Source organism: Hippocampus guttulatus, chromosome 21 (genome assembly GCF_054856545.1).
Source record: "Hippocampus guttulatus isolate MCC_2025c chromosome 21, RoL_Hgut_1.0, whole genome shotgun sequence".
NCBI lineage: Eukaryota > Metazoa > Chordata > Actinopteri > Syngnathiformes > Syngnathidae > Hippocampus > Hippocampus guttulatus.
In genome coordinates, this window is record NC_141281.1 from 12741723 (window position 1) to 12753105 (window position 11383).

An 11383-nucleotide genomic window follows, 5' to 3' on the forward strand; every position below is an offset into this window, starting at 1 on the left:
TTTTCTGGGGGGGGCTAAAAATGACAAATTTAAGCCACATTAGAAAATGCATTATCACTGTGCTGAAATTAACAGCATTGCAGACCAATGACATCGAGTTCACCTGAATTTTGCAAAGCACATCAAATTATGCATTGAAAATCTTCAACATCTCATTGAATATATTACTTATCAACATTCCAATTGAATAAAATTTGTTTAGAATGTGTGTGTGTGTGTGTGTGTGTGTTTACATGTCAACAAGTGTGCTGCAACCGTGGAGCGATTGGGCCACCTGGTTGCAAATGAGGAAATGAAATTCCAGTTTAACGACAGCCTACTCACACTTACTGGAAGGAATCACAAAACAACCACTCCTAAGAGTTAATTTAGTAGTCTAATTCATATCGCATCTTTAAAACGTGTTAAAATGAGCTTTGACAGAAGAAGAGCAACAGAAAACGAATAACGACAAGAAAGAAAGAAGAGAACCTGACGCAGCCAAGTGAGACCAAGAAGGCCGATGAGGGTGTTATGTTTTGGTTCTGTGCAGTTTAATTTTTTTTCTCCATATAAGTCACCTTGGTAACAACTGGAGGATGGATCCTGCGATCACACCTCTGTGGCCTATTTGTATGGCAGTGGCAGAGAGGAAACGTGGCATGAGTGTAAAGAGATTTAGGTCTCTTTATAAATACAGTGCTTCGTTTTGCTACTCACTTTCTTCAACTAAGATTTTTATTATCTCCTGAACTGTTATTCACTAGTGGTACGCGATCCAGACTATGTTGGTATCGATCTGGTACCGATCCGCGGTACCGATAGCTTACAATAATCAAGGTACCGTAATTTCCAGACAATAAAATGCGATTTTTGTCACAGGTTTTCAACTCTGTGTGAGAATATGACGATTTTTCTAATGGCCGCCAGGGAGCGCTCAAGATGAAAAAAGGTAAGCGTGAGACAAGTTGATAAACTGGATACGTGTCGAGGCAGACTCTTTCATCTGTCACACACCGAAGACAACCGGTCATGAGAGGGCGCATTTGACCATAGATAGAGCTTCAAACGCTGTCTGTGCACGCTACACCGCACCTCCCAGTTTTCCTCGTCATTTGTCGGATCATTCCGATTTCCGACATTCCGCGAATGCAGCATTACTCAGGTGGTTTCTCGCAACCGCGCTAGTAAAGCCAACTTAGAATTGTGAAGAGTACACTGCTGATCATATTTGACTTTAATGAACTCTCACTTGAAACAAAACATAACCCGAAATTTATCGTGATAGCAAATTAGCAATAAACCAAAAGGACAATTCATATTTCCGTCACTGCCGTGACGTCATCATTAGGTGCCATCAACGTGAAGTGAAAACCGCGTCGCTGAGTTGAAGTAAACAAATTGAGTCAAACACGTTTGCCTGAAAGGGTTTTTGATTTTTTTTTTCCGTCAGTGTCAAAGACACTCTACAGATCGGACGGTCTATTTGTATTCCGTGGTACCTTCCATGTTTTCCAATAGAGTCGAATAAGACAGAGAACACGACAAATGGATAGTCTCCGAGTACTTGAGCTTTACAGTGGAATAGGTGGAATGCATTATTCTCTAAAACGTAAGTACTGGATATTATTGCCTTCTTCATCGCCTTGCCACTGCCTTTCTATTTGACAATCGCCCATGACCACCTGCTGCAAACGGAGGAGGAATTATAGGAGTCGGCCGAGTACCCGGGAAAAACGTGATAACTTCAGGACGATTTCGACACTTAGCTCAAGCCATTCTCCACATGCGCAAAATCAAGCCATCGGCAACAGCTATTGCTAATGCAGTATTGTGGTGACGGTAATCAACCGGCAACGAGCGGCGTTGGCCACCTTCAAAATAAAAACTGTTCAACTAATGCATACGCATCAGTGGTTTGGGATAGAAATAAAGTTATAAAATAACTTATTTGTTGTTAGGCAACCGTTAGTTCAACCGGGGAGAATGCAAACTGTCTCAGAATCGCACCAAGAAACCTTAAATTGAGATAGAAACAGGTGTTAATCTGCATCAAATTACACCTGCGTATAAAAATGAATGAAAATTCAATTTTCGTTATCCTGCAATTAAACCAGGGCTAGGACACACTAGGCCACACTAGGTGTCCAACAAAAATATTTTCATTAAGATCTGATGTTGCATTTCAAAATAGAAGCCCTCTCTGGAATCTCCAATTTTGACTTTCACGCCTGATTGAAAAAAATCATCCAAAATTCAGTTTTCGTTACCCTCCAACCAGACCAAGTCTCGGGCCCACTAGGCCACCCCAGTTATCCAATCACACTACTTTCATTAGCATCTGATGTTGCATTTCAAAATAAAAGGCCTGTGAAATCTGTCATTTTGACCTTTTCACCTGAAAAACAAAAGTTTCAATTTCTGTTGTCCTGCAACCAGAGCAGGTTTATTCGTCAATGCTTAGCCTGTAGCATGGCTGAATAACACACAAGACTAAGCGGGTAAACCAGCAGTCAACCTGGTTTTCCCGGCAAGTGCTGGGTTTTTGTCAGAATTGCATCAAGAGAGGGGCGAAATTTAGCATATTGCCGTTTGCCATAGTGCTATACAATGTTATTGCGCTGCTGCAAATGACATGTTAAGTGAATGCACGCGCTAAAGATCATTGGCACACAAGTCATTCTACTCGCGTTATTGGACACAACACCGTTGAAAGCCACTGTCTTTGCCTTGGGTCAGCTCACTGAATTTTATCCGATTGTGATGCAACGGTGCACTTAAGTTTACAGACTGTGCCTTGGCAGTTAAACGGAGTAAATTTCTCACTTTCAAATGACAATTGAGTTCCACAGAATCAAGTAGTGACCGAAGGGGGTAAAAGACTAGTCCTTGTGTCACCTTTGTACACCATAGTTTTATTTACAGATTATTATTTTTTTTAATTTCTCTAGAGTCTGGAATATCTGCCCATGTAGTAGCGGCCATAGACATAAACACAACTGCCAATCAGGTCTACAGGCACAATTTTCCCGACACGCCGCTCTGGAACAGAACCATTGAGGTAGGTGGCATTCAAAGAATTAGAACATGATGTTTACAAATATGATTCTGTTCGCCTTAAGCCTCGCTTTCCTTTTTTTTCTTAGGGCATATCACTCGATGACTTCAATAACTTGCACTTTGACATGATTTTGATGAGTCCTCCGTGTCAACCTTTTACCAGGTAGGCCCTCATGTGTATGACAAATGTAAAAGCATGGAACCTTTAAGACACTGTGTTTCAGATTGTGGCAGTGTACTATGAGCCTCTCCGTGGAGAGTAGGCGTCTCATGGTATTGTATTGTAAGTAGAATGGCTGGCGTGTTTGTTTTAAAATCCTCGCAGTAATGCCACGGTATGTGACAATATCAAATGCCGCCAGTGTGCCGTATTTAGCGGCCGGGCAGGGGCGATGTGTGCTCGCTTGGAAATCATTCGAAACGAAAGGGGAAATTTTCAATGAAAAATATTGTGCGGAACTCTACGTATGTGGAATGAGAAAAATAGTACCCCGGTCGGTGTCATCTTAATTCCATTACCGGTACTGTACTCACAAGAACATTTTTACAATGTTATTTGTAACTATCTTTGTAGGGTGGGACTCCAACGTGGTATTGATGACCCCAGAACCAAGAGCTTTCTCTACATTCTTAATCTACTGCCAAGGTATTTGCTTCTCAGGTTTTTATACTGTATCTTAGACTGTATTTACTCAGTACATGCACCGTGTACTGGTCTTTGTATACATATGACGTGCACGTCGTCCCGAATCATCAGAATATGGACGCGAACAGTTTGTTCACACGCGCGGGTTTAAGTGTATGCTGTATATCGGTGTAGTACACTGATATATACACCGAGTGTATATACTTGGTCTAGGTGTATACAAATGTACAGTCTGTCTGTTCAGGAAGGATGTCACAATATTCACAATATCGGGGTATTGAAAGTACCTCAATATATTCACGGTCGCGTCTCATGATAATATAATCAGTCCTTGTGCTCAAAAGGTAGTTTGGGGTTGGCTCTGTGTGAAATTATGAACACGTTATCATATCATTTCAAGTGTTATTTTGACATTAAACCGCAAGAGGGTGCTCTTTGCCCGCATTTCTAAATCGATGACGGCTCCGATGTTAGCGACGTCGAAGGGGAAGCGCGGCATCTTCTACCTCCCGAGTTGGAGGAGTTGTTTAAAAGTCGCACAGAGGATGACCATTTCATTGGATTTAGTGATTCGGAGTGACGCTAATGGTTTGGTATACTTGTTATCATGTCCCTTATGCTTTCGTGATCTGAATAACTCTTAATATGTTACGTCAACATACCGGGCACGTTCTCAGTTCGTTGCCATGTAACGTTAGCATATCGGACACTTATTCAGCCTGTTGTTCACTATTTTATTTTTATTTTTATTTGCCTTTCAAGATAACATGTGTGTTCTTGGTATTGCAGTTCCTCAAATAAATTTCCCCCCCAAAATGCGACTTATACTCCGGTGCGACTTACGAGTTTTTTTTTAAAAAATTCATTTATTTTTATCCGTTATTATGCATTTTATTGCCGGTGCGACTTGTAGTCCGGAAAATACAACTGTCATGTTGCAGTTCAGCATTCGCGCGCAGTTACTCCAGAAATTGCTTCATGTAGTTGATATTTGAACTTCTCGTTTGTTCAAGTTACATTGTTGGGTTTTCTTGACTTCCGCTTCTCACAACCGCCTCTTTATTTTATGTGTATTTCATGGTTGTTCAAGGCTGAGTCGGCTTCCCCGCTATATCCTGCTCGAGAATGTCAAAGGTTTTGAGACCTCCTCTGCCAGGTAATATTTTCACGATTCTTAACATTTGTGAAAATAGTCATTGATTATTGATCTACTTCAGGGATGAGCAACGTAATTGACTGGGGGGGCCACAATTTTTCATCAGTGCTTCTTTTGGGGCCGCCGAGGACCGCTGACTTCGTAATCAGACGTATGACGAAAATGGCATTGAAATTAGGCCCGTCGGTCCCTCGTCCAGCATGAATGATCCCTAGCCCGTGTAAGACCGTGACGCCTGGGCCCGGTGGTGCGGTCGGGTACCCTCGCGGGTCATCGAGCGCGCGGACCGCACCGATGTAAATGGTTTCAAATGATCCGACGTGACACTCGGGTGCCTCTCACGTCCCTCAAATGGGCCCGTGTTTGAGTGGCATTCATGATCCGGTTTCTCGGGGCATTCTTCACAAGTATCGGATGTGGCCAAAGGACATCCGCTTCTACATCTTTCTGTGACTCTTCCAGTCTCTCTGTATCTTTGTTGCAACATGCTGATCACACTCTGTTGACACGAAGCTCAATTGTTGGAAGCATGGCAATGGCGAGGTACTGTCGATCTATTGTGAATTGTACTTGGTCCTATGATGGCAAAATGTCAACAGCGTGATGAGGATGACTGTTTAAACACCAACTCTAATTGAACCGGGACATTTTTCGGTCGATTCAAGGACCAAACACTTGTTTAGTGAATTTTGCTCTTTCGAGGACGGCAACTTCTGCAAAAAGCATTGAAACATTTAACAGTTTGACGTGCGCCTTCAAAAGCTTCGAGAAGCTCTCGTTTAAGTTCATCTGTGATGTTTTGAATGCATTTTAAACTGGTCCTGAAATTTCACCGAAAGCCAAATATGTGCGGCTTTGTGAAGATGATGACGGGTGGCGATCACGCTATTGACTTGCAGATTGCGGTCAGCGGACGGCTCGTAACTCTTTTTTTTAGACTCGCATGCCAAATCCTGATTAAAATGTTCTTGCGTACCCACCTCTCAGGCATTGTCAGCTGGGGGTAGGCGTCAACACACCCGCGGCCCCAGTGAGGATAAGCGGTATGGATAGATGGATGAACTTACCGTGCGATTTTTCTATCTTTGCAGGCGGTCTTTCGTTGAAATGCTGACAACATGCGGATACACTTTCCAGGAGCTGATGGTTTCTCCCACGAGGGTAAGAAGAACATTGTAGGTTGTCTTGTTTTCGCCAACATTTTTCCGCTATATTCCGATATCCAGTTCGGCATCCCCAATTCAAGACTACGTTACTACCTGATGGCTAAGATTTCAACAGAATCGATTTCTTCCAAGTCAAAGGTGAGTGTAATGTACGGCGAAGCGGTATTTCCTCTGCTCATTAACTGCATATCGGCGATTCTTAATTTGGATTTGATCGACCCCGATGGGTTCAGTGAGTCAATCTTAGGCAACGGGTGGAGTTTAAAGCCTCGACGCACCGATCCCCCCCCCCCGTCGGCCATCAGAAAATCGTATGCGGCGTCTGCTCGGTGTAGAACGCGCCGCCGTTACGTCGGAGTCGTTGGAGCGTCGAGGAAGCGCGTTCGGCGGGCTGTCACGCTTGGCCGTTAGCTTGCGAATCAGTGCATCGGATGAGAGCGGAAGTGAGGAACGGGAAGCCAGCTGCCAAAATGAATTGTATCAAGACATTTTATGTAGATGTCCTTGCAAGCATCTTGACCACATGGCAACCGGGACAGAAGAAAGTGAAAAGGAATTCATGAGTATGATTCGGGGATAAACGAGTCTATCACAATCTTGACGTCCTTTTTTTGGGGGGGGGGGGGGGTAACAAGCAAAAGCCTAGTTGCACGCGGTATTTAAAGCAAGACGGCAGAAAAATACATCCCATCTAAACATAATTGTAACATGCCGTACCCCAGCCTCGAAAGACGAATGAGAACCAATTTTAAGGGTGACGCGATTCTAATCTGCGCGTTTTCGTCAGTGGAATGGGAGTTCGTCGCCGGAAGGTCCTGTGATACGGACCCTTTGATTATCCTGACGGAATGCAGAGCTCTACTAACTGGGATAATGGCCTCTGTTCACTCAACCCTTTTCATAAATGTCTTAGTTGGGTCTTGATGTGGAAACGTTTGTGAAACTTGTGCAACGCGATCACAACGTCCGATGTGAGTTTATCGTCCGGTACTTTATCTTGACAGGACTCGCAAATGTCGCCGCTCCCCGCCGAGACGGAGTCCCCTGCGGAGCCTTCACTTTCAAGCCCTCTACAGCCAGTTAGTCGCCAGACAAAAGAGGAAGAAATGAAAGATCGCGTCTTTTATAAACTCGAGACGAGAACGGATGCGCAAAGAAAGAGGAATCAAAATCAGGATTTGTCCGTCGGTCGGATTGAAGACTTCCTTGAACCGCCGGAGAATGTTGACTCGGATCGGTATCTTGTTCCATCCGAAGTATTGGTGCGGTACGCTCTAATCCTGGATATTGTCCGACCCGGTTGCCGGAGGTCGATCTGCTTCACCAAAGGGTAAGAACATCCGTATTTTATTGGATCGCTTTCTTTCTTTCTGCAGCACTAAAAAATTGTTATTTTTATTTGACTTTCCAGATGACATGTCTGTTCTTGGTGTTGGTTTTTATCAAATACATTCTCATACTCCAGTGACGCTTATAGAAGTTGTTTTCTTCTTTATTGTGCATTTTATGGCTAGTGCGATTTATACTCGGGAGCGATTTACAGTCGGGAAAACACGGTCTATTTTTGAGAGAATGCGCGCTCTGCGAGACGGGTGGCGGCCTTATTTATAGGTTGCTCCACCCGGAATGTGTACGTTGCCTGTCACCACACGCTATTACAGCACGTGGCTAAATGGACCATTCGCGAGATGATACGTTCGGCAAATTTCTGTTGCGTGTGGGGATTAGATAGGATAAATGGATTAGAAAATGGATGCATGGACAGTTTGCCAACTCTCTCCAAGGATTTTTGAAGTGTAATTGTGGCTTTTTATTTATGAATCTTGTTTTTTGTCCACATTATCCAGCCATTTAACATCTTTTGTGTGTGTGTGTGTGTGTTTATTGGAAGCTATGGGCGGTACGTGGAAGGAACTGGCTCCGTATTGCAATGCTGCCTTGAAACAGGGGTATGTGTTTTTATGTATTCATTTTTTTATTATTTCAAAAGAAAACAAAACATTGCAACTAGGGATCTTGCCATTAGCAACTGAGATGAGACATGTCAGCTCAGTTCCAGGCCTGGTGTCACAAAATATTCAAAGGCCCGGGGGGTGCCTGCAGGCATCACAAATGATAGACTGCGCGCGCACGGGCATCTGTCGGCCACTGCGGCTCAAGGCAAGAATGATCACGGCTGCCACTGCGCGTACCGATCCCGCACATCAAAATAACACGATAGAAGCAGGATGAACATTTTTTAAAGAATTGTAAAAAAAAAAAAAAAAAAAAAAATGTCGTATGATCTCACAGCACAATTTTGTCACAGGAAGGGCTCTCACAACCGCCTCACGCATCGCGAAGCAGCGGGGCAAGATGGCTCGCCTCCGACTGTGAACGTGCATCTTGGATGAACGCGTTCATTTTATTGTTTCTTCAAAACGACGTCAGAGAGGTAGAAGGTGCAAAATGCTGCTCGTGTATCCTAAATCAATCGGAATTTCTTTGGAGTACTTTCTGTTCACAACCATGAAGGATGGAGCTTATCGACAAATTCAGCCCCCTTGGCCAGTTCACTACAAGGGCTCAGTTGATTGCAGTTGTTCACCGACATTCCGACTTCGCTCGTACTAAACGTGCGTGACATCACGCTTGTTGTGATCGTGCGATTACAATTTCAACAAGCCGTTGACATCGATGATGCCTGCGCTTTAACTTACGAGCCCCTGTGAGCTTACCGGTATTTGAGGCTATTTCGCTCCTTTCAGATGTCAGATGACTCGAAATGCTTATGAAATAACATGTTTTCCCTTATTTATGAATGGACCACGTGGTACCAAATGTTTACAGTGTGTATTGAAACATAATTAATTACGGTGGTACCTCTACTTATGAAATTAATTGGTTCTGGAAGAAATTGCTTCACGAGAACATTTTGAAAGTCGAGACGCGTTTTCCATGTAAATCCGTTCCAACCCCCCCCCCCCCCCAAAATTCAGACATAAATGTTTTCTAAAGCATAAAAATGCATCAAAATATGTAACAAATACATGATAAATTAGATTATTGCACATTAAATGAGAGTTGTGCATCATGTAAAAAACAAAGAATAAAGAATAAAAATGACAGTCATTTAATTTTTAATTGCGTCTTCATCGTTTTTTGCCCTCTTTAGTTCATGTTTTCTCTCAGAAGTGTTTTTTGCCTGGCGTTTTGTAAAGAGCTGTTTCCTTTTGTTGGCTTTTAACGATCCTTCGAAAATGTCCAAGGCAAACGTGAGCATAGTGAGCGATCGCCCTCCTGTTGAACACATTTTCTGGGTGATTCACATTTACGTAAAACCATCAGAATGCCTCATGACCCGAGGGGCGAAAAGGCCGTTTCGTAACTTGAACATTTCGTATAAAGAAACATTTTAAGTAGAGGTATCACTGTATGCTTAAAAAAAAAAATTCAAAATTTGGTCTGATTCGTGTTAGTTTGTACGAACGAATGGCCTTAATATTTAACTTTTTTTTAAAATGCTTTGCAGATCGAGAGTGTTTTTAAAAATCTGGACCAATTTTCCGAAGAAGAAAAACTTCAACAACTGCAGAGACTAAAGCTTCGTTATTTTACCCCCAGAGAAGTAGCGAACATCATGGGCTTCCCAAAAAGCTTTTGTAAGTATGATAACCATCAGCAGTTGAAGTTCAACAAGGTTTTTATTTTTTTTTATTTTTTTTTGAAAGACTGCCAATGGCAGTCTTTCACAATGTACTTTATGAAACTATGGCAGTCTGCCATAGTTTCATAAAGTACACTGTGTACACTGTACATATCATACATGGGAAATGGAAGTATTCGTCAAGGTATTTAATCTGCCGGATGTTCAATTGATCAGTTCTCTGGTGATACAATTATCACCAGAGAATACAAATTATCCAAAGGTTTTAGGCTTTTCAAAGTACTATACTTGCTTCCCTGCCAGGCTGTCGGCACACAAAATATCAGTGTCACTCCAAATCACTAAATCCAATGAAATCTTCATCGTCTGTGTCACTTTTCAACAACTCCGCCAACTCCAGAGGTTGAAGAAGCCTCGCTTCCTCTTCTAAATCGCTGACGTCAGACTCGTTGTCGACCCATGAACACGGTCTTAGAGCGCCCTCCTGCGGTTTAATGTGAAAACAACACGTGAAATGATATAATACTGTAATGTGTTCATAATTTCACAAAGTCACTCCAGAGTATAAGTCGGACCCCGGGCCAAAGTATGAAAAAAAACGGATTTATGGACAGAATAAACCGAGGAACCACTGCAATATTTTCTTCCAAAATGACAATGAATGGCAAAGAAAAAGTGGATTTCATTCGTTGAGCTGTGAATATCAGCTCAAATTGTTCACTGCATATGATGTATTTAGAATAGCTCAATGACGGCGCAGCGTGAAAAAGCTAAAGTTGCTTGTTTCCCCTCAATCTCCTCCCCCGCGTCCCTGACTCCTCCTCCTACTGTACACGCCGCGTGAACAACTATTTGTATATGGAGAGTTGAGCGCTACATGTTGAAATCATTGAAATCATTTTTTATTCTCTTTTCTTTTTAGCCTTTCCAGAGCAAATCCCCACCAAGCAGCGTTACAGACTTCTAGGAAACAGCCTCAATGTTGTCGTGGTGGCAAGACTGCTACAGCAGCTGATCTCCAAGTGTTGATTAACGGAGGCCCAAAAAGTTGCCATTACTGATATTATTTCATTTGCCGCTCCCAATTTGTATTTTAATGGGGGTTAATGTCACGGTTGTTTATAATTAATTACTGTACATTTACAGTTTAAAAAGAAACTTGCACGACACATTGCTCTGTGGTCGTGTGAAAGGACAGCTTTTGTTCTCAACTTGTGACTTTTTGAATTATCGATCCATCCATCCATTTTCAGATTTTATCCACAAAAGGAAAGCTGTCTTCAGTTAGTAGGCGGGATACACCATAAACTGGTTGCCAGCCGATCGCAGGGACGCGCTCACACTCACACCAGGGGACAATTGAGAGTGTTCCATAAACTTGTCATGCGTGTTTTTGGAATGTGGGAGTAAACCAGAGAAAATCCCAACATGCAAACTCGACACAGAAGAAACCCGGACCCGGTATCGAACCTGACACATCTGCACTGTGAGGCTGACGTGCTAACCAGTCAACGACTGTACAAATCACAAAATTAAAATTGCAGAAAACTAAAAATACATGGTTACAATCGCGGTGTTCTAAAGTGCTGTGCGTGTGTGTGCGTGGACTTTGTTCAGGGCAGTGGTGTGGGCACAAAATGTTTTTGCGCTGGCGCCTATCACAACGATGCGTCCGGTCTTTGTACAAATGTGTTTTTATTCAGCTGTTTTGTGCCATCTTTGAATGGCAG

General features: G+C 42.8%; 1 protein-coding gene across 3 annotated transcripts; it reads left to right on the forward strand.

The window, feature by feature from the left end:
* Positions 1 to 1002: 1002 nt before the first annotated feature.
* On the forward strand, positions 1003 to 11236 carry trdmt1 (tRNA aspartic acid methyltransferase 1). Of its 3 annotated transcripts, none has more exons than XR_015098970.1 (12): positions 1003 to 1591; positions 2931 to 3040; positions 3126 to 3202; positions 3614 to 3685; positions 4776 to 4841; positions 5933 to 6002; positions 6068 to 6145; positions 7012 to 7337; positions 7899 to 7956; positions 8316 to 8448; positions 9519 to 9648; positions 10576 to 11236. XR_015098970.1 is itself a non-coding variant. In XM_086101671.1 (12 exons), exons 1-12 carry the CDS (start codon positions 1528 to 1530, stop codon positions 10680 to 10682), a joined length of 1284 nt encoding a protein of 427 aa, XP_085957797.1. In that variant the 5' UTR covers positions 1006 to 1527; the 3' UTR covers positions 10683 to 11236. The 3 variants fall into 3 exon arrangements, 2 of the variants coding, with proteins under 2 accessions (XP_085957797.1, XP_085957798.1); XM_086101671.1 differs by having other exon boundaries at positions 1006 to 1591; positions 8316 to 8441; XM_086101672.1 differs by lacking the exon at positions 8316 to 8448 and having other exon boundaries at positions 1241 to 1591.
* Positions 11237 to 11383: the final 147 nt, after the last annotated feature.

Coding starts and splice junctions, on each gene's coding strand:
- trdmt1 (XM_086101671.1), top strand. CDS start 1,528: ATGGATAGTCTCCGAGTACTTGAGCTTTACAGTGGAATAGGTGGAATG. Junction 3,203..3,613: donor CCGTGTCAACCTTTTACCAG/GTAGGCCCTCAT, acceptor CTATCTTTGTAG/GGTGGGACTCCAACGTGGTA. Junction 9,649..10,575: donor GGGCTTCCCAAAAAGCTTTT/GTAAGTATGATA, acceptor TTTTCTTTTTAG/CCTTTCCAGAGCAAATCCCC.